Source organism: Nyctereutes procyonoides, unplaced genomic scaffold, assembly GCF_905146905.1.
Source record: "Nyctereutes procyonoides isolate TBG_1078 unplaced genomic scaffold, NYPRO_anot_genome, whole genome shotgun sequence".
Classification (NCBI taxonomy): domain Eukaryota; kingdom Metazoa; phylum Chordata; class Mammalia; order Carnivora; family Canidae; genus Nyctereutes; species Nyctereutes procyonoides.
This window is the reverse complement of record NW_026575140.1, coordinates 56,064,855-56,092,593: the sequence shown is the minus strand read 5'-3', so window position 1 is coordinate 56,092,593 and position 27,739 is coordinate 56,064,855. Positions and strand designations below refer to the sequence as shown.

The 27,739-nt window shown below is 48.4% G+C and overlaps 1 protein-coding gene across 7 annotated transcripts in view; it reads right to left on the bottom strand.

Annotated features, from left to right (window-relative positions):
* PIK3R6 (phosphoinositide-3-kinase regulatory subunit 6) overlaps positions 1-27,098 on the bottom strand; it is a 54,975-nt gene extending 27,877 nt beyond the window's left edge. For 6 of the 7 annotated variants that reach the window (XR_008661816.1, XM_055304645.1, XM_055304648.1 and 3 more), the window contains exons 1-7: positions 26,936-27,098; positions 10,494-10,592; positions 2,665-2,748; positions 2,125-2,216; positions 1,573-1,641; positions 689-821; positions 144-213 (exon numbers count right to left, since the gene is read on the bottom strand). Coding sequence is in view for 6 of the 7 variants with exons in the window: in XM_055304645.1 (XP_055160620.1) it covers positions 144-213; positions 689-821; positions 1,573-1,641; positions 2,125-2,216; positions 2,665-2,748; positions 10,494-10,506 (461 nt within the window). In the remaining variant the exon portion in view is untranslated. The remainder of the gene's footprint in view (positions 1-143; positions 214-688; positions 822-1,572; positions 1,642-2,124; positions 2,217-2,664; positions 2,749-10,493; positions 10,593-26,935) is intronic. The other variant, XM_055304649.1, reaches the window with a different exon arrangement.
* Positions 27,099-27,739: the final 641 nt, after the last annotated feature.

Sequence of the window (27,739 nt, the reverse complement as noted above, 5' to 3'; positions counted from 1 at the left end):
ATATGCTCTACTGCTAGACAAATGTCTCTGATGGAAGCTCTGCTGGGGCTGCTCTCCATCCAGCCTGGTCCCATCAGGGAGCGGTCATGGAGTCCCTACGCCCGGAGGGGACAGAAGGCATCAGCCTCTCTGGGGCCACTCACCTCTCCTGGTAGGGGTACAGCTCACTCGTCAGGTTCTGTTCGGCAATGACCAGCCTCTGGTACAGCGTCCCTGCAAAGCAGACCCCATCAGCCGGCCAGCCCCCAGTCTCTGAACCCCGTTCGTCACCTTCACAGAAAGTGCTAGAACCTTCTAGCTCCAGGAAGCTTGAAGAAAAAGCAAGACCAGGACGGAAGTGGCGCTGCAGCTCTTACCTGGGACAGCTCTTACTTGGATAGCTTTTATCTGGAACAGCTTTTACCTGAGGTAGTCTTTACCTGGGACAGATCTTACCTGATAGCTTTTACCTGGGGCAGCTCTCACCTGAGATAGCTTTTACCTGGGGCAGCTTTTTACCTGGGACAGCTCTTACCTGGAACAGCTCTTACCTGAGATAGCTCTCACCTAAGATAATTTTTACCTGGGGCGGCTCTTACCTAGGACAGCTTTTACCTGAGATAGGTTTTCACTGGAGACAGATCTTACGGGACAGCTCTTACCTGGGGCAGCTCTTACCTGGAACATCTTTTCCCTCCGCAGCTCTTACCTGGGACAGCTGTCTCTGTTTTCAGCCTTACGGCGCAGTCCAAGGCAACCGTGCAGTAGGGGGCGGGCAGGGTTAGCAGCCTCGTGCAAAAGGTGTAGGTTCTCCGGTACAGCTCCTCCGTGATGCCAGTGGCCTGGGTGGGAGGGAGGAGTCGAGTGCTCAGAGCCCTGGGTCACCAAAGGGCTCTGGGTGGAGCTGGAGAGTGGGACGGAGGCAAGGAGGGTGGGCCTGACAGCCAGACCCTCCCAGGCGAGCACCCCAGCCTCTGCTCCCAGCGCCTGTGAGATGCCTCCTCTTGGACATCCCCACTCAAGTTCAACCACCCCCGTCCCCAGCCTTCTGCTGGTCGTGGGAGCACATTCCTGCAGTGGCCCAGGCTCAAAACTGGGGTATCCCGTAGGCATGATGCTTGGGTGCAGCGCCCGGGGGGGGGGCTCCCCCTCCTCTATCCTGCCCCTGCATCCCAGCAGCTCCTGAGCTCCTCTTCCTGCCCCTTTGTCTCCCTCGCTGCCCACTCCCACCTATGCCACTGTTGACAGCTCCTGGTTACTGTGCCCAAGACACGGTCTCTGAGGCCTGGCACTTCCCTGTGCAGGGGTCAGTGCCGCCCCCAGCGCGCAGAGGAGCAATCCCCGGGACCTCATTCTGGCCTCCCCCCGGGGCTCTGGTGCATTCTGCACGCTGCCTTTCCCACTTCCCTACTTCCTCCTGGGGAACAGCCCTCCGTGGGCTAGGGAGAGGCCATCACAGCTGGTGCAGAGAAGCCAGTTTGGGGCAGGCGATCCCAAGAGTTCTAGGCTCGCCCAGGCAGAGACTGGGTGTCCCCTGAGGGAGGCGATGGTATCTGGGGTACCGTGAGCCTCCGGACGCTCGGCCCAGCTCACCTTAGTGAGCACGTACATTAGAGTGTGCAGCAAGGGGATGATGACGTGCCGGAGGTCTTCGCTTTCTGCCTGGAAAACAGGACACAGAGGGGCATTTACTGGGCTTGGGGACCCAGGGGGCGGGGGCATCCACTCGGTGCAGGAACTGGTGCCAAGCCCCAACGTGGAGGCTCCCAGAGTGCCGTGTTTCCCAAACGGTTGCACGCAGAGCATCGGGTGGCATGGGGGGCACAAGAACAATGAAGAAAACATTTTCAATAGGTATGCACTCGTGTTTATCCGCGTTTTCAGTTTCTGCAAGTGGGGATTTCCATCTACGGTCACGGTCTCCAGTTTCTCTTTGCAATATGCTACGTCAAGCGAAACCACAGGGGTCAGTGGAAAGGAAAGAAATGTCCTTATAGGAGTGCGGGATGGACACTTAGCTCCTGGAAATCATGCAGGCAACCAGCGAATGACCAGTGTCTGGGGGGGGCACAGCACTGAGGAGACTGAGGCTTGGCCTCACCTCCCCCCTAAGCCCCTCTGCCTCCCTGGAGCCCGAGAACCCACCTTCTCCAGTTCTCTGAGTAGGATGCGGACCAGCGCCGGACTCTTGGCAGGATCTCGCTCGACCTTCTTGTGCAGGGACCATCTCCACATGCCTGGCCGGGACGAAGGGGAGCCCAGCACATGCGCGCAGGACAGGGGGCTCTTAGAGGGGACCCCCCCCCGACGCTGAGCAGGACCCTGAGCCCGGGAGCCCCAGACTGTGACTCTGAGCAGCCACAGATCTGACCCCACCCTGCCACCCGGTGCCTGGCTCTGGGAAAACAGGGGTGGGCTCCTCGCAGGTGAAGAAATTCTGCTCTGCTCCCCATTGAGGACCGCAGAGTCTCAGGGTGGAAGGGTGGGGATGTGGGGCACCCGTGGGGACAGGGGTGTGCGTGCCTGTGGCTTATGGGCTGGTAGTGTTCACATTTCAGCACATCAGGCCGTTTCTGGAAGTCATGCGGGCCCAGAGGGTCAAGAGGAATTCTGTTCACCAGGGGAATCGGGGAGGTGGGTGAGAAAGAGGAGGCGGGGGGGCCGGGGCTGCCGACTGGCTCTTACCTTGGTTGCTCTGCAGGGCGGGGGCCTGGGCGCTGAGCTCCCGGAGCACGGCCTGCACGCTCCGCTGGAGGTCCAGCTCCACATCTGGGCAGCAGGGGTGGGGTGAGCAATGAAGCCAGCCAGGAGCTTTGAAGCTCAGCGCCCCTGACCCCACACTCGCCCCCACCTCTGCTCTCCCTGAGGCCCTCTTTAGCCCCATTCTGTAAGCCCCAAAGTGACCCAAGAGGTGCCCCCAAGTGACCAGCTTAGAGTGGGGCCACCATCACACAGGGCGTGCAGCAGAGCCTTTCAAGTGGCAGCTCTGCATCCCCTGCAAAAACCAGCGTCCCCCAAAGCACCATGGGGGTGCTCCTGGTGGGACACAGGGCGGTTTTAGGGGGCACTCAGATGGTCTTGAGACCTGAATCATCATACACTCATTTTAATGTGTGTTCAAAAAAAAATATATGTATCACGTGTTCCTAAATGTCAAGTCAATTTCATGTCAGATAAGTACTGGGACAAGAGGGGATAGGCTGGCCCCCTCCTTAAACTTAACTCCGGCTCCTCTGGGTCAACTTCCCTACCAGGGCCCCCACCTCAGCCCGGGATTTGCCGTCCGCCTGCCCAGCCCCGTTTTAGCAGAACACTGTTAGCAGGAATCTAGAAGCTCCGTGTCTCCTCCTACTGATTCTCTACCCACTCGGCCCCCACGTGGCTCATGGGCTCATGACTCCCCAGATGTCTCTGTGTCATTTGGGGTTGAGCCCAAGCACTGTCCCCTGTGGTGATTGTCTTGGATAAAGTCGTCTTCGCCATTTGAATGAGTGTCATGGGATCATGCTTTCCTCGACGGTGGGATCTTGACCTGGCAAAGCGTGAGGGCGGTACAAGGGTCGGTGGCGAGGGGGCTCCTGGGCCATCTCCCACTACAGGGAGGTTAGCTGGCCGAGGGGCAGGGGTGGAGGGTGGTTGGGGGGGCAGCTCTGGGCTGTGCACCTGCCTGGCGCGGGGTCATGCTGCCGGCCACGGTGGCACCTCCTCCTCAAGCTGCCTGACTTCTGCTGGGGGGGGGTCCCCAACCTCCCTGCTGAGCCCCACTTGGCCACATTATCAGCGGAACTCATTTCCACCAGCTCTTCTCCTCTTTCTCCTTCCCTCGGAGCTGGATGGCCGTCAGCATCCTCTCTGTATCCTGCCCCTCGGCCATGTCCCCACCTCAATTCCTGCGTGGCCACCCTGTCATGATGTCTGCTCCTTGGAAGCTCCAGACTCACACAGGAAGTATGAGAGACACTTCCCATGCCCTAAATTCCTCTTTACAGCTAGCTCTAACCAAGTGTTCGCCTTTATGGGCAAGGGTGCTTTCTTTGGTTGTCAGACAATAAAAACCACATGTCTCAGGGGTTCCTCTTTTGCTTGGCTGTCAGGAAACTTGCAATCAAAGTGAGGCCCAGCCTCGAAAATCAGCTCCTCTCCGGGCCCAGGGACGTCTCCTCTTTGCTCCTCTTTGGTGTTCTTGCTCTATCAATTACTTAGCATGTGTGGTAATTGCCTCGTATTCCTTTGGAAGTAGGCAGGATTGAAGTTGTACGTTTTTTTTTTTTTTTTTTAGAAAAGCAGCAGGTGGCCGTTTGGGAGTCAGAATGTGTTTTGCCAAGGTGCTGGTGCTCAGGGACCACGCCCCCAGGGGGGGCTCTGGTGTGAGCTCTGCTAAGTCGGCCAGGGCCCCCTGGCTTCTCTGAGCCCCCCACCTTTCTCCTGCCTCTCCCTGGGTCCCCCCGGGACCGCAGTGAGGCCTGTTTCTGAGTCTCCCTGAGGCTGAGAGTGGGAAGTTGTTACAGTCGGAGTCCGTGCAACCTCCCCACTGGTGCAAGGACATCACTCAGCCTGGCACAAAAGCTGGTCACAAGCCGACTTTCTGTCTACTATCTCTGCCTTGTGTGAAGATTCAACGAGTTAATGTGGGCCAAGTTACTAAAACATTGTGTTATGTCTATTTTCTTCCTCCCTCCTTCCCTGCCTCACTATGGACATCAGCACAGACTTAAAACAGTGACAACCGCGATCTCCTCCCTGTCCCGCCCCCCACTAGAAGGGCAGCCAAGACTTTGAGGTCTTCTGAGCCCTGGGTTCCCCTGCCTTGCACAGGGAGTTTAGCTTTTATGTTTCAGAGAAAAATAGAGAAGTTGCCAGTAGCCCCAGGAGACAACTCCAAATAAAGTCTGTTTTCGAAAGTCTGGGCAGCCGGAACCAACGCTCAGGCTTTGGTCCACATCTGGCTTGCAGACGTGTTTTGTTTGGGCTCATAGAGGGTCTTGGAAAGAAAAAAAAAAAGGAAGGAATCAGCTGCTTACATTTACAAATCAGGAGATTTTACATAAAAGTTTGGGTTTTTGGCATCTTTTGAAAGTCTGTTGACACCAGGCGTGTATTCTCGTCACATGTGGAGATGGACAGGGCTGGGATGCCGCTGCACCCTTGAGACGGCGGCGCAGCTACTCTGGTTCTTTATAGTGTCCACTGTCCTTGTTTCACTCATTGACACCCTGTATCTGGCCCCTGGAGGCGGAGACCCCTGGCCATGGGACTGAGACAGCCAAGCTGGATTGTCTCAAAGGGATGGGGACAGAGGACATGGGAACCCAAGGGTGGGAGGCTGGGTCCCCCAGGACTGGGGACCCAGGGAAGGAGAAAGACCAGGGCTGTCTGGGAGCCAGCTTACCAGGGGCAGCAGGTGATGGCAGGTGAGTGCTACACTCTGTGCTTCGGGGCTTCTGCTGCGGTCTCCTGGGTCACCTTTGCCAGCACTCGCTCAAGAACATCTCCAAAGAACCCTCTCTCTCCCTATAGACCGCACATGCCTGGCTAACCTGTCCAGGGTGGGGTGCAATTGGGGCAGGGGCTACAGCTCCAGTGGACTGTAGACCACGATGGCTTCTTCCCATCGTGAGGACTTTGTAACCCTTGGGCTTAGAAGATGGCAAAGAGGGGAACAGCACCCCGTGAATGACATTGGAATTTGCACTAGTCTTGAAAACTGAGTGCTGAAAGCTGGGTTTGATGCGATTAAGCAAAAGAAAAAGAGATATTTCTTGTGCCTCAGGTGTCTAAGGGTTGTTCATATACCACATGCATGTCTAACATTATTCCTAGAACAGCCAAAAAATAAATGACATTCATAATGATTACCCTCCCCCTCCATCCAGGAGGTGGGGTATCACTATTAGGCATCACATTACTATTAATATCTGACATTTAAATAGTGCTTGAGGGATGCCTGTGTGGCTCAGCAGTTGAGCATCTGCCTTGAGCTCAGGTTGCGATCCCAGCGTCCGGAGCCTGCTTCTCCCTCTGCCTGTGTCTCTGCCTCTCTCTGGGTCTCTCATGAATAAATAAATAAAATCTTTAAAAAAATAAAAATAAATAGTGCTCAAAAGGCATACATGCGGAGAGTCTTAAAGAGGTGTGGCAAGACAATGTTTTGTGTTCATCAAACCAATTTCAGGTTTGTCCCAGGTGGACAGGAAGACTCCATTTCCCAGATTCTCCTGCAGTTGATGGGAGCCGGGCACTGAGTCCTGTCCCATGGAACGTGGTGGACACAACGTAGGTCATAAAGTCCCCTGCACTATCCTCTACCTGTCTCTTCCCATTCCGTGGTGACATTGGAAGCCATGTTGAAGATGACAGTGCCCCAAGAAGGAAGGGGCCTTGACCCCTGAAAGACTGGATCCCGACTTGGATGGCAATGTGGGTGCAGAAATAAGCATTCATTGTGCCGATCGACTGACATTGGGATCATTTTTTAGAGCAGCTAACCTTCTCTAGACAGACTCGTGGACGTGCAGAGAGTTTTCTGGTGTATTATCTCGGACTCTGAGCAGAGCCCTGGGAGTCTGGCAGGGCCAGTACTGTTCTCTCTGTTTTGTTTTGTTTTGTTTGGTAGATTCCAGGTTGAGAGCTCTTAACCTCGGCCCCATCTTGCTTCTCCAAACACCTCGGAGGCACTCATCCCATTTTACAGCTGGGAAAATGAGGCTCAGAGGGGAGAGGTGATTTGTGTATGGCCAAGAGCTATTGGAGCAGAGCTTTCTCTTTGCCAGATGCTCCTCTTCTAAAACTACATGCTTGTAGGTGCCCAATTCACCTGCTTACCCAGAAAAGGGAGAAGAACATATATCTGTCTCTGTGTGTCTGGGCTTTGAATGCCAAAAGCCAATACGTTGAATAGTTGCCTGGGAAAAGAGTCACCGCTCTCAAGGCAGCTCAAGATCCACTCTTTGATTTCAGACCATTTGGGGCTGTAGTGATATTTGGCAATTCCAGCTCCGTGTTGGCCCCATGATCCCAGACAGAATCAGATCGCTCCCAAGCCCCTCATAGGATGACTGCCTTTTCTCTCCTCAATCTTGGCTGCATAGAAGAACCACCCAGAAATCTGTAAAAAGCACTAATGTATAGCCCACCACAAACCACTTTAAATCAGATATCTGAGGGTAGGGTAGGGACTAATACTGTTTTTTTTTTGTTTTTTTAGGAGCCCTCCCAGAATAGTCTAATGGATAGTTAAGTCCTCCCACCTGGACCTCATGGACTGCCCTGTCTAATGAGAATTACTGTCTTGGGTGATATGCTTCGAGTTCCAGACAATTGACCTATTAGTCATAGAAAGAGTCAAGGGCTCAGACGCTCAGAGTCCACAGAGGACAATCATCCCTGCATGTAGGATGAAGGTCACAGGGTCAGAATGGCTTCTCCCTGGCTGTCACCATGGTGGGAAGAGATACAAAGAGTATAACTGGAGAAAGCTGATTTTTGTTGTGGCTGTTTCTTAGCATATTTTGTAATAGGGGTGGCATTTGTTCAGAAATGTGACCCTGGGACTCAGTAGACACCAGTGCTGTAGCTCTCCTGGGGTCCAGCCTTGACATGAATAAATCTTCTAAGATGGGATGCCTGAGTGGCTCAGTGGTTGAGCATCTGCCTTCTATTCAGAGTGGGAACCTGGGGTCCTGGGGTCAAGTCCCACATCGGGCTCCCTGCAAGGAGCCTGCTTCTCCTTCTGCCTGTGTCTCTGCCTCTCTCTGTGTGTCCCTCATGAATGAATGAATGAATAAATCTTTAAAAAAAATCTAAGATTTTTCCAAGCAGACCAGTCTGGGTCACCCCATACCTACTTGTCATAGTTCATTTTATGTGGGATATTGGTTTTCTTCCTGCCTTTGGACCGGAACTACACCATCAGCTCTCCTGGATCTACTGCTTGCCAATGGCAGATCTGGGGACTTGTCAGCTTTCAAAATAATGTGAGCCAATTCCTTATAATAAATCTCATTCTATGCATGTGTAAACGATAGGATACCCCTACTAACACACCCATCAGAATGCGGAAGTCTCGGAAGAATCATCAAACTTAGTCCTTCCTCAGCCTTCTTCTGCTCAGGAGTGGAATTGGGGGTGGTGGTGGACGTGTCCATCCAGATGCAAGGGTTACAGGGACACTCAGGTCCCTTGGTACACACAGAATTATTGCCAAAGAGGTTGACTTTGTAATTCCCAAGGGATGTTCCCCTCAATCTAGAGTATTGAAAAGAATCACCCTTTTCTATTTTCTGGGTGTCAGCCATCCGAATCAGCATCCCCTCCCTGGGAAGGAAATGGAAACTTACCAATAAACTCTTTCTGGTCTGTTCTCTTTTAAAATCACTATAAAATCACTAACCCCGGGTTCCATTTCCTCATGCTGTGGCCTTTCTCTGACCTTGGCCCCTGAGCTAGGGTCCATCCTCCCAGATCCCATGAGTCCCCACACATTGATCACCTGGACCTCATGGACTGCCCTTCCAACCAGAGCTGAGGACTCATCCGGGGGTCCCCTGGTGTGCAGACAGCTGTCTCAGCACCTCCGCCACTCACTGAAATCTAGGCTCAGCACCCAGACACGCCATCAGCTGCAGTAATGTGGCTCACTTTTCTTCCATCCCACGACGGACCTCCCTACCCTCATGAAACAAAGGCTCAGATTGTTCTAACAATGTTTGTAATCATGGCCCCTGTTGGCAGGGATGGCAAAGTAACAATAGCTTTGGTGCTTTTGCAACATTGCTTTTTTGCAACCCTCAAGATAAATACCTTACTTTTCAGGTGTCCCTCTTCTTAACACTATAATGACAGAACCCCTTAGGGCTGTAGGAAGGTGGGAAAGGCTAATAAACGTTTGCAATTTGGGGAGACAGCCCGTAAAACTGCAGTTCTGATCATGATGGGAAAAGTTCCCTTCAGAGCTCTCAGGGATCGACTTTTGGGATGTTTCCTTCTGCCCATTTGATTTGAGTGGCTGGGCGGGCAGGGTGGGGAGTTCATCCTTCACGTCTCTGGTGGTGGATGTCTGTGGTTTCTCCTGCCCAGAGATCCTCCCTGCTTTGTCTGGGTCTCGGAGTGGGCACAGGACCAAGCTGGCCAGTAGACTCTCCCTCCAGGTGAACCCCTGTGCAGATGATGGTCAGCAGTGAAGAATGCGTGGTGCGCTCTCCAAGGTCACCGTCTACCTCTTCCTGTCCTGGTGGCAAGTCCACTCCGTTCTCTGCCTTTGCTGGTGCCTGAGGCTTCAGCTATTCCTTCAATGCTTGGCCACTCTTTACTTTTGAAGATTAAACTTGCCATATGGGTTTCTACTGCTTGTACCCAAAGAAACTTTATTGGCATACCTCTCTTCCTAAAACACAGTATGGTTTGTACCTATTGTTATAATTAAAGTCAGTGCAAAATAAATTGGTTTTGAAATATGTGGAATCTCACCATGCTGGTTCCACCCCCCTCCTCCCAGTGCAAACCACAGATGGTTAAAGACAACTTGGAATATCACACCAGGATTCACGGGCTTGCCTGGTTCAGATGGAGCTGCTTCTGGCTGGGTGAGGCTTTATGACAGTGGATATGTGTAGAAAGGATGCATGTCTTAGGGATGGTAACAACCTGGTAGCTGCACTTGCCTTGGGTGTGCTCTCCCCTCAGGATAGGGGTCTTCAAGGGCATAGGGTCTAAGCTTCATGAGGAATGCTCTGGAACTTTGTGGGTGACCATTAGGTGATACACATCTTGAGGGAAGGGCCATCTCTCCTTGCTGTCCCCGATCGATAAAGCATGAAGAGTCTGGGTTTTGGAACGAGCTAGATCTTGGTTCTCATCCTGGCTCTGCCACTTACTAGCTGTGTAGCTTTGAGTGAATTACCTAACTAACCTCTTTGAGCCTCCATTCCCCTTTCAGTAAAACAAGGACAATTACATTGATGCTGTACCCCACGAATCCTTCTGATGTCTGCACAGAGCAGTCCACAGTGAAATCACTAAGGGCATGGTGCTGGAGCTAGATGGCTGGGGTCAAATCCTGGTTTGACCAAACAGTATCTATGTGGCCTTGAGAGCAATACCTGTCCCCTCTGGGTCTCACTTTCTCTTTCTGCGAAATGGGAGCAATGATAACATCTATCTCATGGGGTCTTTATGAAGACCAAATGAGTTAATATTTACTCAAGTGCTTTTATCACTACTTGATGGACTGTAAGCACTACAGAGGTTTTTGTTAAATAAATGCAAGCATTCAGTGATAGATCTTGAGTATTATTGTCATTATCCCAGATGTCTAGCTCAGTGACCTGCAAGCTGCTGGGGCTCATACAAGAGTGTGAATGTCCACTTCTCAAAATGTTCTCATATTGGGGCAGCTGAGTGGGGGGATCTGGGTGAAGGTGAAAGTGGTCCTGCTGGAGGCATTCTCATCTGCAAGGGAGGCCTTCCCCATGATCCAGCCAGGTGCACTAGACCCCTCTGGCCCCGATTGTACTGACCTGAGCTCTCCATGGGAGCCTGGGGTTATGTGTGAGGAGGATGTGGTTGTCTCAGGCAGCAGAATGGAAAGTAAAGTGGTTGTCTGCACAGAGGTGGTTCTGCAAAATAAGAGGCAGTTAGCGTAAGTAGTGGGAAGATACAGAAGTATATTTGGGGGAATGGAGAGGCTCCTAGGGGACCTAGGCTTCTAGCACATTAGAGAAAAGTCTAGATTTATTTAAGAAATTCTTCTATAGTGCTGGCTATGTGCCGGGCACTCTTCTAAACACTTAAAAACTATCAGCTCTTTAATATTCGTATTAACCTAATGAGGTAGGTACTATATCCTCCCCCATTCTATGGATGGGGAAATTGAAGGACAGAGCGGTTAAACAATTATTTAAGATCAATGAATGAGCACTGAACTCAGACCAGCTGGCTCTCAAAACCATGCCCTCAGTCATAACCCCTGGTTACCTTGCCATGACCTCAGTGGGAGGGACCCACTGAAGAGGAACTCTGAACAAATCCAAGAACAAATGAATAAAGATATACCTAAGAGAGCTAATTTAGAGAGAGAGAGAGAAAAAAAAAGAACAATAAGAAAGCCTCAGGAAAGGTAAATGTCATATATACTCAATGGAATAAAATATATTGTACTTTGAATAATGGTAGCCTATTGAAAATTCTAGAAACAAATATTAAAATGTGATATACCATTGGCAATGATTAGATAATATAGCATACATACATACCACATATATGCATATGTTGGCATGTTTTGGCATGTTTTGTATATATATATATTGCTACAAATATGTGAAAAATATGAACCCTGTCTATCACACATGGTTTTCTAGGGAAATAAAAAATGACACAAAATGCTCCAGAAGAGTTAGGAAAACTGCTTGTGTTAGTGATCAGTGAAGAAATAAAGTTGTCAAAGAATTAGCTCTTAAAAAAGTGATATATGTTGGGACATCTGGGTGGCTCAGTTGGTTAGGTGTCCCACTCTTAATTTTGGCTCAGGTCATGATCTCAGGGTGGTGAGATCAAGCCCTGCATCAAGCTCTGCACTCAGTATGGAGTCGCTTAAATCCTCTCCTTCTCTCTTTCCCTCTACCCCTCCCTTACTCTCTCACACATATACATTCTCTCTCTAAAATCAATCAATCAATCAATCAATCAATCAATCTTGGGACATCTGGGTGGTTCAGTGGTTGAGTGTCTGCTTTCGGCTCAAATCGTGATCCTGGGGTCCTGGGATCAAGTCCCACATCGGGCTCCCTGCAGGGAGCCTGCTTCTCCTATGTCTCTGCCTCTCTCATGAATAAAAAGAAATAAGTAAATAAATAAATCTTTTTTAAGAAAGGTGATATTGTGTCTCAGATGGTTCCTTTGATAAATTCTCTCAAACTAGCAAGGAAAAATGTTAAGCTATTTCAACTCTTCAAAAGCATAGAGAAAGAAGGCAAGGTTCTTTGAAAAAAAACCAGCTTATTCTTGATAATGAAATCTAATAAGGATCGTTTAAAAAATAGATGAAGCACTCCATACCCACCCACTGAAATAGCTATTTTAAAAAAGAAAACAACAGAAAATAACAAGTGTTGGCTAGGATGTAGAGAAATTAGAGCCTTGGTGTGTTGCTGGTTGGATTTCAAAATGGTGCAGCTACAGTGGAAAACAGTACAGTGATTCCTCAAAAAGTTAAACATAGATTTACCATAGGACACAGAAATTCTGCATCTAGGTAAATACCCAAAATAATTGAAAATAGGGACACAAACAGATACTCGCACATCAATGTTCATGGCAGCATATTCAAAATAGCCAAAAATTGGGAACACTCCAGATGTCCATCAACAGATGAATGGGTAAACAAAATGTGGCATATCCATACAATGGAAAATTATTCAACTTTAAATTTGAATGAAATTTAGACATGTGCTATGACATAAATGGGCCTTGAAAACATCATGCTAAGTGAAATAAGTCAAGCCAAAAGGACAAATATTATATGATTCTATTTACATGAGGCACTTACAATAGATTCACAGAGACAAAGTGTAACAGGAGTTATCAGGGGCTGTGGGAAGGAGGAATGGGGAATTACTATTCAGTGGGTACAGAGATGATGAAAAAATTCTGTAAATGGACAGTGGTGATTGTACAACATTATGAATGTCGTTAATGACATTGAATCTGTACACTTCAAAATGGTTAAAATGGAAAATTTTATGATATGTATATTTTACCACAATGGAAATTAAATATTGAAGGTATAAAATAAACATCACTGATTGAATTCAATGAATGAAAATTATAATGTATTCTGAATAATTCTAGATGGGATTGATAATCACAGAAAGGAAATATTAGAATGTGATGTATCATTGGTAATGATTAGAAAAGATAAAAAGAACCACTGCTGCCGAGGATATGGAAAGATTTGCTCTGTCATACTCAGTTGGTGAGAGTAATAATTGATGTAGATTTTCTGGAGGTAGTTGGGCAATAAGCATCAAAATTCAAAATGTGTATACTTTTTGTACAAACAACTCCACTATTAGGAATTTTTCCCAAGGAAATAATTGGACAAGTGCATAAGTAGTGTCTACAACAATGTTTATGGAAACATTGTTTATAAAGGGAGAAAAACGGAAGAAACTTAAAGGTCCAACTACAGAGTGTAAATTAAGCAAAGTAAAGTTACCTGTGCAATGAAATACTAAGCAGACATAAAAATGATGTATATCCACATTTACTGAATTGAAAAGATTTTCAGAAGTACTCATTTTAAACACTAGGTAACAAAAAGTTAACACATTTTTAACACATTAATTTTTTTTAATTTTTATTTATTTATGATTGTCACACAGAGAGGCAGAGACACAGGCAGAGGGAGAAGCAGGCTCCATGTTTCGGAGCCCGACATAGGACTCAATCCCGGGCCTCCAGGATCACAACCTGGGCTGAAGGCAGCACTAAACTGCTGAGCCACCTGCGCTGCCCCACATTAATTTTAAAAAGTAGATTTCTAAATTTGTTCAGACGCATTGCAAAAAGTCAGGAAAAACTAAACACCAAAATGTGACATTGGAGATCCTGGCTCTGGTTAACATGGAGTAAGTACACTCTACTCTAACTCTCCCACTTGATACATCTAAAAACTATGGATGGTATACATGGGACAGCTGAGGATTTGGAAAAGCAAATGGTAGCAGACAGAATGGGAAAGAAAGCCAGTATGTGAACAATTTGGCAATGAATTTTCTGCACTAACTCTCTTCCCATTATACCCTGGCCTGGACACAAAGATAGCCTGAAACTCATAAGTGCACACATAGGGCAGACAGAAAGAACTAGAAGAAAAGCCTTCTCTTTCTGGTCTGTGGAGAATAAAAAAAGGTGAGGTCCCCAAAGGATTGGAGAGATGGGGCGATTTACTTTTTCTTTTGCATTTTCTCCCTCTATATCCCCCAGGCAATCTTGTAATAGCAATAGCAGCAACGGTGATAGCAGTGGTGGCCTTGCAGGTGCCTACAATTCTGAAAAAAGAGAAAGTTTTCCCTCTGACTAGAGGAACTATAGTTCCAAGGGCATGGGAAAAATCCTTAATGCTTTCTTCCTTCTATCAGAGGAACACCCAGAAATAACAAACAGAAGATGAGTAATAAAGTGGTAGTCCTGAATAAAAAAAAAATATCAATAGCTATATGAAATGTAAATGGTCTAAATGCATCAATTAAAAGACATAGATTATCAGCATTAAAAAAATAGAACCAACTCTATGCTGTTTACAATAAATTTACTTCAAATATAATGCCACAGGTAAGCAAAAGAACAATAAAAAATACTCCTGACTATTAATCAAAAGAACAATGAAGTCGCTGTATTAATATGAGACAAAGTAGAGTTCAGAGCAAGGAAAATTACCAGGAATAAGCTTCCAATTACATTACATACTGATAAAAGGGTCAATTCTTGAAGAAGCTACAACAATCCTAAACATGTATGCACCTAAAAACAAGGCTTCAAAATACACAAAAGATAAACTGATAAAACTAAATGATAAGTAGTTTAGTCCACAATTATGGTTGGAGATTTTAAGAATCATTTCAGTGATTGATAGAATCAGCAGATGGAAAATCAGGAATGATAGAGATAAACTGAATAATAATATAACCAAATGAATTTAACTGGCATTTATAGAACACTACACAACAATAGCAGAATATGAATTCCTTTAGAGTGCATATGAAACATTAACCAAGATAGACAATACCTTTGGTCATAAAACAAGCCTAAATAAGTTTAAAATAATTAATTATACAAAGTAGGTTGCTAATCATAATGAAATTAAACTTGAAATCAGTAACATAAAGATACTTAGAAAATCTCCAAATATTGGGATATTAAACAGAAGATTTCTAAATAATCCATAGGTCCCCAAAATAAAATAAGTGGGAACACTTCCCAACTCATTTTAGGAGTGTAGCACTCTCCTGCTATCAAGACCAGATAAAGATAGTACAAGGAAGGAAAATAGACCAATATCTCTTTACAAACATATATGAAAAAAATTCTAAGTAAAACATTACCAAACAAAGACCAGTAATATATAAAAAGAACAATGCATAACAACCTAATGGGGCTTATCCCAGGGATGCAAGACTGTTTCAATATTTGAAAGTCAGTCAGTGTAATCTAATTTATTAAAGATTAAAAAGAAAAACCATATGCTCCTATTAATTGATGCAGTAAAAACACTAGAAAAATTTTAACATTTATGATAAAAACTTAGAATAAATTAGGAATATAAGGGAACTTCATTAATCTGATAAAGGGTCTATACCAAAAAAACCTTCCAACTTACATAATAGAAAAAACCTGGATATTTCCCCTCAAAGATTAGGAAAAGACAAGGACAATCACTGTCACCACTTCTATTCAACAAATCAACAAAAATTGGAAGTCAATGTAATAAGATAAAGACAAAGAAGAAAAAAAAAGGTAAAGGGGTATACAGACCGGAAAGGAAGAAATAAAATTATTTGCAAATAATAGGACCCTATTCACAGGTATACATAGGAAGCAGGTAACATATGTAACAGGTATAGGTATACATAGGAAATCTCTAAGAATCTAAACACACAGAAAAAAATCTTCTAGAGCTAATAAATGAGTTTGCCAGAATCACAGGATATGTCAGCATACAACATCAGGCATATTTATGCTAAAAATGAACAGCTGGAAACCAAAATTTAAAACACAATGCCATTTAAAACAGTTCCAAAAGGAAAAAAAGAAATACCTAAAAAAGGGAAATAAAGCTACCAAACATGTGGGATCTGTACAATGAAAACCACAAAATGCTGATGAAAGAAATCAAAGAACACAAAAATAAATGAAGGCACACACTATTTATGATCTGGCAGATCCAATATAATTGAGATGTCAATTCTCCCCAATTGATTTATAGATTTAATGTAATTCCAATAAAAATATCAGCAGATATCTTTTTGTAGATAGAAGATAAGCAGATTCAAAAATTTCTGAAGAACTGAAATAGCCCAACAATTTTGGAAAAAAAACCCCAACATTTGAGGATTCATCTCCCTATTTTAAAAACAACTATAAAGTTATTAGTGAAGGACTAGGCACAGATCAAAGGAACAGAATAGAGCATCCAGACATAGACCTACATGGAAACAGCCAATTGATTTTTTTTACAAAGTTGCAAAGGCAAGTCAATAGGGAAGGATAAGTCTTTTCAACAAATGGTCTAGAACAACTGATCATCAATATGCAAAAAAACCCGTAAAGTACCTCAACTTAAGTCCCACACCTCAAATCAAAGTGAATTGAAATGTATCACAGAACGGAGTGTAAAAAGTTAAAACTATAAAGGTTTCAAAGAAAACATAGGGAAAAGTCTATGTGACCTTGGGTTGGAGAAAATTCTTACATATGATACCAAAAGCATGATCCATAAAGGAAAAAAAATCGATAAATTGGACGTTGCCAAAATAAAAAACTCTGGCTTTGCAAAAAGTACCTTTAAGATATGAAAAAGACAAAGTACAGACTTGGAGAAAACATTTTCAAATCACATATCTGACAAAGAACTCGTATCCAGGATATATAAAGAACTCTCAGAACTCACTAGTGAGAAAACAAATAATGTCCCTAAGCAGGAAAAAAATATTTGTTTAAACAGGTAGTTGTTCCAAAAAGATATGTGGATGGCAAGTAAGTACAAGGGAAAAAAATGCATGTTATTAGTCATCAGGGAAATGCAGATTAAAACTGGGAGATACCACCGTACACTATTGGAATGGCTATAAATGAGCAACGACAATACAAAATGCTGGAGAGGATGTAGAAGAACAGGAAGGCTCACACATTACTGATGGGAATGCAAAATAGCACTGCCATTCTGGAAAACAGTCTGACAGTTTTTCATAAAGGTAAACATCACTTACTATGTGATCCTGCAATCTCAGTCCTACCTATTTCCTGCAGAAGAATGACAGCTTCACACAAAAACCCGTTCATGGGTGTGAACAGCTCTGTTCATAATGGCCCCAAATTGGAAATGACCTAATGCCTTCAAGGCTGAATGGACAAGCAAACTGATATATTCACATAGTGGGATACTTGCCAATACAAAGAGATGAACTATTGTTACATATGGTGACACGTGTGAATCTCATGCTGAGTAAAAGGAGCCAGAATCAAAAGTTTACATGCTGTATGTTTCTATGAATAGGACATTCTAGAAAAGGAAAAACTATAGGGTCAGAAAATAAGTCACTGTGGTTATAAGGGATCTGGGGTAGGGAGAAGGGTTGACTCCAGAGGGGCAAGAGAGAATGTTTTGAGTTATGGAACTGCTCTGTAACCTGATTGCGGTGCTGTTCACTCAAATCTGTATGTGTGTTAAAACTCACAGAAGGGTCTAGCAAAAACAGTCAATTTCACTGTAAGTAAATTTTGTTTTCTTTTTAAAGATTTTATTTATTTATTCATAGACCCACAGAGAGAGAGGCAGAGACACAGGCAGAGGGAGAAGCAGACTCCATGCAACAAGCCTGATGTGGGACTCGATCCCGGGTCTCCAGGATCACCCTCCGGGCTGCAGGCGGCACTAAACCGCTGCGCCACCGGGGCTGCCCTGTAAGTAAATTTTCTTAAGTAATTTTCTTTCTACATTCTTTAAAAAAAAAAAAAAGCCCACACCCTAATTTGTAAATGGCATCATGTGCTTATGCCTAAATAATTTTTTTTACCAAATTCTATAATTAACCAAAACCAAAACAAAACAACAACACCCCCCCCAAAACACTGCTCATTTGGTGGCAGATCATTTACACATGTAAGTGAGAACACACCTGAGGAATTTACACCCTTCTTGGCCATTTTAATTTTTAACACTTAATGTACGTTTTAAGTTTCTAAAAGCACAAAAGCCTCTACATCGGATGACCAATTTATGGAAAATACAGAATATATGGACATGTACCACCAGGATGCAAAACCCAGACTCTGAGATCCTCTACAGGACAAACATCCTGTTCTCTTTTAACAGATAAATTGCAAGGAAAAGAGGGTGGTAGTGAGAACAGACATGAAAATGAATGGTTGGTGGGGGTGATGGCTAGGAATTCACAGGGATTTATGAGACTTTATCATTCTTGTTTAGATCGCAATTCAAACCATTACAGAAAATACTACGTTTGAGGCAAGTGGGAATTTAAACACTACAGAAATTTGGGGGGAGGGAGATAATAGTATTGTAGTTATGTTTGGGGGAAAAAAAAGTGCTGTCATCTTTTTGAAAATTAAACTTTTAGGGACACCTGGGTGACTCAGTGGTTGAGCATCTGCCTTTGGCTCAGGGCGTGATCCTGGAGTCCTGGGATCGAGTCCCCAGTCGGGCTCCCTGCAGGGCGTCTGCTTCTCCCTCTGCCTGTGTCTCTGTGTCTCTCATGAATAAATAAATAAACTCTTTTTTTTTTAAGTTAAACTTTCAATTTTGAGATCATTGCAGATTCACTGGCAGTTGTAAGAAGAGATCTCAAGCACACCTCACATGGTCTGCTTGGCGATGGCATCTTGTGAAACCACAGGATGGTATCATAACCAGGACATTTGACGTTAAAACTCCTTATTCAGATTTTCCCAGTTTACGTGCACCTGTGTCTTTTGGTACCTGTGTGTGTATGTGTGTGTTATCACTCACCCACGGGTAGTGGGATCACAGGTAATTTTCACTGTGATGCATTTCTGCATCTTCCAATTGCCTAAGATTATATCTGACCTTATTTTTATTATAGAATGGATGGCACATATTTGTACGTTGTGAAACCCAGCCATAAAACGGACACCTGTGAGCCCACCACCCAACTTAGGAAGACTGCCAACACATTGCCCTGTGTGTGTTAACTTAAAAGAAGGGTAACCTAGAAAAAAAACCCCAATGGTAAAACTATGTAAATAATTGCCCTTCTCTCCCTTCCTGGGCGCCTGTGTGGCTCAACCCCCGGCTCTTGAGGCCAGTCTCCTCTCTGTAGGATTAGCATCCAGGAATGCCAGTTGCAATGTCAAACTGTTACCTGACAACATTTTGAGAAGGGGCTGGGTGTGGAGATGGGGGACCCAAAACTCTACCGGGGAGAGGAATGTGTTGAGCATTCGTGATGCTCATTTTTTCTGAAAAGGCTCAGCGGCGTGTTTTTGTGGGTGAGACAAGACATGAAAAGCTGAAGGAACTGTGAAAGCAAACATGAAGATTCAACCAACAGATGGGAGTGTGTGGCCGACCCTCCATGTTCCTAGTCTTGGGGGGGCGGAGCCAGAAAATGCCAACGCCGGGTGGTCCAAGCCGACCCTGACTCCAGACCCAGTGGTTCAGGGAGGCCGAGGGAAGCTTCCCACCTGTTGCTCAGGATGTTGGATTCCCAGGCCTCCTGTGTTAGCTGCGCTTAGGAGTGATCATGATCATCTCTGCCCAACCCGCGGGACCCAGCTGCCATCACTTCTGGCTCAGGTCGTGGCCATTCCCCCAATATGTCCCCCTGCATCCACCCTTTCCCTACAATCTAGTCCTGATTAAAGACTTCCAATGGCTTCTCTGAGATCTTTGAATAACTCCCCACTCCTTACCTGGCCTAACTCTGGCCTCAGCCCCAGTGCACCATCTCCTCCACCTCTCCCTCTGGCTCACCGGGCTCTCACTCATGGCTTGCGTTGTGTCGCTCACACTTGCCAGAACCCAGACCTGCCTCAGGGCCTTTGCACGCCTCTCCCTGGACCACCCTTCCCCACAGCTGGCTCCTTCTCAAGACTCAAGTCTCATTTTAAACATCACCTCCTTAGAGAGCCCTTTCCTGGTCAAACTTACTCTAAAATAAGCCCACCCCCTACGCCAGGGGATAACTCTAGCACACTCTTTCATTTTATTCAGAGCATTTATCAGGGTCAGACGTCTCCCTGTGTCATGATTAACTTACTGGGCGACTCATTAGTGTGTGAGCTCCACAAACACCGAGCCCCTCCTGCATCTACTCACTGCAGTACGTCCAAGCACCCCAGGGAGTTCCAGCACCACGTAGACGACGAGTAAACATTTTAATGGAACAAGAGGGAAGCACCTTGCCCCCCAAATCACATGGCTCATGAATGATGACACCACAGGGCTAGAGCTCAATCTCACTTGGGGGTTGTGAGGTCACGGCCACTTCCGTCACCATCCTCTGCAACCCCTTCTTCTCTCCAAACCCTGCAGGGCACCCTCTGCCCCAGTTGAAATGAAAAGAACCCACAGGTAAAACTTCTGTCCGGGTGGAATCCGTGGAGAAGGAATATTGAGCAGCCTCAAAGGGAATGAAAATGCAAAGATACAGATTAAAAGAGGAGTGTGCATGTCGCAGGTCTCACTGGGCAAAGCTGAGGCTATTCTAGAGCTGGTTTTCTTTCTCTCTCTCTCTCTCTCTCTTTTTTTTAAGATAGTATTTATTTATTCATGAGAGACGCAGAGACACAGGCAGAGGGAGAAGCAGGCTCCCTGCGGGGATCCCAATGTAGAACTCCAATCCCAGGACCCCGGGATCACGCCCCAAACCCGACAGGTGCTCAACACCTGAGCCACCCAGGCACCCCTGTTTTCTTCATTAACTGTAAAAATGGTAAGAAGTGTAAACTGTCAGTGTAGGAAAAGCCTCTTTATCCATTTTTCTATTCATTTGTTCGTTCACCAAACATTTATTCGGTGCTCATATGGGTTTGCACAGGGGTGGGAGATGCTTTGTACCACTCCCTTGCTCCCCTGCAGGTGGGGGGGCCTCTGTGATCTATTTCCTGCCTTAAAGGGCTGTTGACCATAAGGTGGTGGGGAGCCCTCAGGGGACAAAGCTTGCACCCAGACAGGAAATGGAAGTGAGCCGAAAAACCTGAAAACCTGGGTCATTCTCAAAATGCATCATCACCTGACTCCACTTCAGGATGACATGTATTTCATAGGAAACGAAGCTGGTCTGTTTTAGCCCCCAAACATGTCTCTGAAGGTTTTCTCGATGAATCTCAAGGGGGGGTTGGTGTCATGGCACATTGATGCACGCCGGCTGAAGATTTCAGGGGCTGTCCACGGCTGACAGCAGCCTCCCTCCAGATGGCTTCTCTTGGAATAACTCCCCACTCCTCACCCTGCTGAAATCTGGCCTCATCTGCCCCAGGACACCTCTCAGCTTCACCTCCTCCCCCTTCTCTCTCAGGCTCCAACCTCATGACTCCTGTTGTGTTGCTCCCACTTTGCCTGGACCCAGACCTGCCTCAGGGCCTTTGCATACCTCTGCCTGGATCACCTTTCCCCACAGCTAGCTCCTCCTCAATCCAAAGATTTCAGGGGGCTGTCTGCAGGAGACAGCAGCCTGTATCCTACCCCGGCATGGCTCGTGCTTTCTAGCTCCTCGGGTACATGTCCCATCTCAGCAGTGAGGGTGCACTGTGCACATAGTGGGTGAAAGTGGGGCTACCATCGGGCTGACCATTTTGCCAGACTTTTGGTAATTACCCCGCTGGGGAGGGTGAGGTTTCGTGAGTCGTCCATCTAGAGAGGCACTTGCTGTAATGTGTCTGCTCAGAGGGGATGCTTCTTTCTGATTCCAGCAAAGTCTCCCCTGTGTTGGCAGCAGCCCTATCTCAGCCATCTCTGCTCTTCCAGAAGGCTGGGAAGCCAGGTAAGCACATGGGATTGTCTTGTAGGTAAAATACAGAAACAAAGCCTGAGAAACAGATCTAGGAAAAGAGCAGGAAGCTTCCATCCACTGACATGGAACCTCAATTTTGGGCTGCTCAGAGGCCCTGTGGCTCTCTTTCTAGTTCCTGGCAGTGTTTACAGTAACCAACATCACTGGGCCAATCAAAGAGGGTGGCTCAGCCGCTTGAGCATCTGCCTTTGGCTCAGGTTGTGATCCCGGGGTCCTGGGATCAAGTCCCGCATCAGGCTCCCTCCAGGGAGCCTGCTTCTCCCTCTGCCAGCGTCTCTGCCTCTCTCTATGTGTCTCTCATGAATAAATAAATAAAATCTTAAAAAAAAAAAGAGCATCTATGGAACACAGTGGAGTCTGGGGAGCAGAAATTGTGTAAGGATGTGGGAATCAGACACAGTCCTTGCCCTTCAGCCTGGGGCCCCACCAGTCAGTGACATCATAAGGACGGCAGTGTGGCCCTGGCTGCCACGCTCCAGGCCCACGATCAGCACACTGGCCTTCTCACGGACTCACACCCACAACGCACCTGACAATGAGCCCATTTCACAGATTCACACCGGAGCCCTGGTGTGACACGCTCTGCTCAATATATGGATAAAATCCCCCTTTTGATGAAAACCCGTATCAGTGGTAAATCTAAAAGGTATAAACGGCTCTACAGTGGAAAGTGAGCATCCTCGCCCCTCGTCTGGGCCATCAGCTCCCCTCCCCCAGAAGAAGCCATGGCTTTAGGAAATCTGAATCTGTGGCCAACTCTTAAAAAGTCATGTTTCGCATAAAAATCCAGATTTCACGTAAGAAGAGTAACTGGAAGATGTGGCAAGAGTGGGTGGACAGTTCCGCACCGCAATGGCACTGTGCTACCCCTGCACAAGGGCCACTGCTCCCCCGTGCCTGTGAGCTAGTCTGGGGCATTGTTTCCACCCCTGCTGGGCCCCTGGAGGCAGACAGGGAGCAATCCATAGGGATGCTTGGCTCCTGTCTTCATGCTCCCAGAGGAGTTAATAATTCTTTATTGATAATAAATAAATAATTAATAATGATTAATTAATATTGATTAATTAATAACAACTCCTCTTTTGTGGGGTGCCTGGGTGGCTCCATCAGTTAGGTGTCGAGCTTGGTTTTGACTTGGATCATGATCTCATGGGTCGTGGGATCCAGCCCCACGTTGGGGTCTGTGCTCCGGGAGGAGTCTACTTGGGACTCTTTGCCCCTCCCCCACTCCCTCTCTCAAATAAATAAATAAATCTTAAAAAAAAGAGAGAGACAGACAGACAGACAGAATGGCTTTTTTGAGCTTGGCGCTGGAGTCGCCAACGGTGCTCACGTGAGTCAGCCAATGAACACCCACAGGGTACCTCTCCACTTCTCTGAGCACCAAATGTGGAGTCCCGTTTGTTAATGGACAGGTTGCCTCTGCTAGAATGTTCCATGAGGGCGGGACTCTGTTTATTCACCACTGGGTCCCCACAACCTGACGCTGCTTATACCATTAGAAGTTCCCAGGCAGATCCCTGGGTGGCGCAGCGGTTTGGCGCCTGCCTTTGGCCCAGGGTGCGATCCTGGAGAACCCGGGATCGAGTCCCACGTCGGGCTCCCAGTGCATGGAGCCTGCTTCTCCCTCTGCCTGTGTCTCTGCCTCTCTCTCTCTCTCTCTGTGTGTGTGCCTATCATAAATAAAAAAAAAAAAAAAAGAAGTTCCCAGGCATTCGTAGGTGGACAGGACAGGGACAGGTCACTGTCCTCAACTGCTCTCAGGCTGGGGAACAGAAACAAGTCTGTGGGATGCAGCTGGTTGGACTGGTAAAGGAAGCTTATGCTGATGCTCGGAATGCTGGGGACGGAGACCATCGTGTGGGAGGGGGAACCAGACACAGGGGCTGGTGAGGGGGACATCGAGCTCTGTGTCAGAGCTCAGCTCACGTGTCCCCATCCTGTCCCAGCTCCCCCGGGTCCCGCGACGGCACAGGAAAGAATACACCCGCCTCTGCCAGCACTCAGGAAGATTCCTGGCAGCTGGCGTGGGCAGCAGGGAACACAACCCGGGGCAAATCCCCACAACCTGGGAGGAGCCCCCACCCTGGTTCCCCCGGGGCCACCTCTCCCCGTGCCCTGCCCTGCCACCCCCACCCCTGGTGTTCGTTCAGTGTCTCCTCTGCTCCCCAGTTACTGAGCTTTGCTGTGCAACAGCCACCATCCTACAGACATAGGTCCCCAGTGGGAGACCCAATAAAAGGATGGACTCATTCTCTCACTCATTCATTCATACATTCATTCGGCCCCTTCTATATGTCAGACCCCGTTCTGGGCCCCAGGATATGGCAATAGTGTAAAACAGACAAAAACACCTGCTCTCATAGAGGCCTCGCTCTAATGGGTATGTAGTGAGCGTGCAGGGAATGGATGATAAACTCAAAAATTAAGTCATCTCCGAGCTGACGGTCGGTGCTAGAAAGATAGGGCCAGAAAGGGGGAATGTGGGGTCATCAGAGAAGGTGGGTGCCATGCACAGCCTGGGGCGAGAGGCGCCAGTGTCTCTCCCTCCACGCACGGGACAGATTCATCTGCCTCCAGTATGGCAGGACGTCCTTCCAGGACGCAGGTGTCAGGTTTGCTTGTAGCCACTGTGGAAGCTGGGGTTCCCTGAGCTCAGGGCTCCTTGGCTGTGGTGCACAGCATCCACTTGGCTCCACCTCCCTGCTGCTCACGGGGGGCTTGGGTGACAAGAGCAACCAGCCAACCCGATGCTTATGCACTTGTTGTGCCATGAGTGATCACGTCCTTCGTCCTGGACGCTAGTCTTTATGTTTCCTGCCGGCTAACCGGATAGCTACAAGGAGGGTAAAGTCGTGGACGCCTCACAATTCCCCACGTAGGGGCAATGTCAGAGACAAAGAATGAGTGAGCGGGTTGGGCTTCGGAGGGTACTATTCCTTAAATAAAGAACACCGGCAATAAACTGTCCTCAGGGCAGGTGCAGAAACACCAGTGGGTCACTGCTTTGGGGTGACACACCCCTCAGGACCAACCACAGACCCACAGAGGCGGCTGTAGGGAGGGAACGCAGCCGGAGGAAGCCAACGGGAGCCTGTTCCCGGCTGCTGCCACCCATGCCTGGTGCAGAACAAGGTGCGGGAGACTTCTAGCTACAGGAAGGACTCAAGGAAGTGGGGTGCAGAGGAGGATCTGGGGTGGCCTGGCTCAGGGCCAGTGTTCCAGCAATGAAGACTCCAGCTTCTGATGATCCCCTGTCCACGCCGGCACCCGACCCCCCACCCCACTGGCAGCTCCTAGGCCTGGCTGCTTGCACAGAACCCCCCATGCACCCTCCCTGCGGCCATCCCCCCAGGCCTACGGCCCCGGAATGAAGACACAGTTTCCCAGGGTGGTAGCTCTGCTGCCCACCTGTCCTCCACCCCCAACTCTGGTGTGGGAAAGGGGACCTCCCCGCCACTGGCCCACTTCCTTCTCCGGCCACCACTGCTGCCTCAAAATGCCTTGCGTTTGCGGGGGGCACATGCTAATTCCAGTACTCTGACCTTTTGCTCCATGGAGAGAAAGTCATACTTGCCCAACAACACACCCAGTTCTTTGGCTCAGAGTGCGTGATCAGGGGCCTCATGGTAGAAATGCAGAGCTCTCAGGCCTCAGCCCTCAGCCCATGAGGCCCACCTGGGCTTTCCAGATTCCCGAGGCCCCAGGGCACGGGGGACTCTGTGCCCAGCTTCCCCTCCAGTGTCTGCTCCTGGCTGGGAGGAAACACCTGTATGTGAGGGAGCCAGTCTGGGGTGGGGGGGACGGAGACCATTGTTCTGGGCAGGAGGGGATGGTGGTGGGGCGGTGGGCAGGGAGTCTGGGAGGAATCTCACGGGGTGTACATGCAGACCAGGAAGCCCCTGGGGACCAGATTCACAGCCACCACATCAACCGAGGAGCAGGACACCCCCTCACCCCGACCCCGGGGTGGGGTGCTCTGTGGCTGGGCTGGTGGCATTTGGTGCTGGATAGCCTGGGTCCTAATGTGGACATCTTGAGCTGGTTGCTTAGAACCTTTGTGCCTCAGTTTCTCTACTTTAAAGGAGAGCTCATGATAGCACCTACCCCAGAGGATTCCTGCCAGGACGAAATGAGACGATGCTCATGAGGAAGGGAAGGTGCAGAGCAGGCTTGTGCCAGCAAGCCCTCCCTGAGCTCCATGCTTCCCCAGCCACACGGAGTGGCCAGCTGGCTTTTTCCATGATCCCCTCCTTTTCACCCAGTCCTGTGGGTTTGCACACCTTGCTCCTCACTGGGACGCCTGCTGGGTTCCCTGTGCACACAGACCCTCCCTGCCCCTCAAGGTTCAAGTGCCACCTCCTGCAAAGCCTCCCCACTCACCACCTGGATCCCAGGCCCAGGGGCACCTGCATACCCGCCCCCCTTCCCCGAGAGCACTCACGCCCTTCACTTTCTGTTGGTCACTCATGCTGCATCTCAGTGCCACCCCAGCTGGCCAGCTTCTCCGCCACGGACACCAGGCCTTCCTCGGCCTCTGGCACCGGCTGCACAGGTAGACGATGCTCGATTGTGTGTGTGTGTGTGTGTGCGGGCAGGGGGGTGGTGGTGGTGGTGGTGGAGAGAAGCGGCCAGACCAGCATGATCATCCCCTAACTGTCCCCGGGAGAGGGATGGACAATGTCCCAGAAGGGGTGCGGAGGGGACCAGAAGACTGACGGTGTCCAGTGCCTTGCTCCCCTGCCCTGCGAGCCTTGGCAACTCACCGCATCTCTCGGCTCAAAAATGGGCATGAAAACGTGTATCCAGCCCCCTCAGATTGCTCGGGAGCACCCACTGGACAACGGAGTGTCCTCTGTTGCGCCCGGTGGATGTCATCGGTTATATCATTATTGGTACTTAGAGGATTTGGGGAAGAAAGAAGGGGTCCATCCTTTCACAGGTCCTGGGTCCCTTCTTCTTGTGAAAATGAGTTAAATGATCTTAACTTGGCACAGGGGTTCCAGGAACCACGTCATCTCAGTACCCCTTCTCAGAAAGCCTGGGCCTTGTATACCTAAGAGCCAGGGGCGCTCTGGCCCCTCGAGGGCTCCCTGCCAGCATCCCTCCTCCTGGTGCCCTCATCTGCTCTGCTTGGGTCTGCCTCTCCTGGCTTCCTCCCTGGACACCTTACCCCAGCCAGCACCTACCTTGATTTGGGGGGAACTGGGTCCCCTAAGTCTGCCAGTTGGCTCCCCACGGCCCTGACCAGGGAGGCTGCCCACAGGAGAACCTGATGTCTTGGAGGAGCCCCAGTGAGCGTCTTTAGTCTCCACTGGAGCCTACAGATTTGCAGAGAAAGGCCCAGTGTCGCACAGGCCCGACTCTGTCCCCTCCTCTTCCTTCCCCTTCCCCGTGGCCTTCAAAGCTCCTCCCAGAACACATCCTGCAGTGAGGCTGCTTTCTGCAGAAGCTCTGCAGTCACCCGCTGGCACTGGAGGTTCTTTATTTTGAGGAGGCACCTCCATAGAGTCCCTCCCTGGTGCTGATGGGGCCTCGACCTTTCTCCTGAACTCCAGACATACCAACCACTGTCTATGCCTGGACATTGGACAGCCAGGGGTCATCCAACATTTCCAGCTCAACGTGTGCAGACCAAGCTCTCTTCCCACTGTCCCCCCTTGAATCCACCTCTCTGCTCCTCATCTCAGAAGCAGACACTTGAGTGCCATTTTAGCACCTCTCTCTCCCTCACCTGTTCCATCTAAATGGAACCAAGTCCTAGGTCATAAATCATCTCCTTTCTCTAACCCCATGGCTGTCACCCCCTCATTGGGCCACCATTGTCCTCCTCCTGAATGACCATAGAAGCCTGATCTTGCCTCCACCTCCCAACCAAAGGCCCCTCTCTGGTCCTGAAACACAAATCTGATCACATTGTGCCCCAGAACAGCCTTCAGTGGCTCCCTGCTACCATCAGGGTAACAGCCAGACTCCTCAGTGTGACTTGCAAG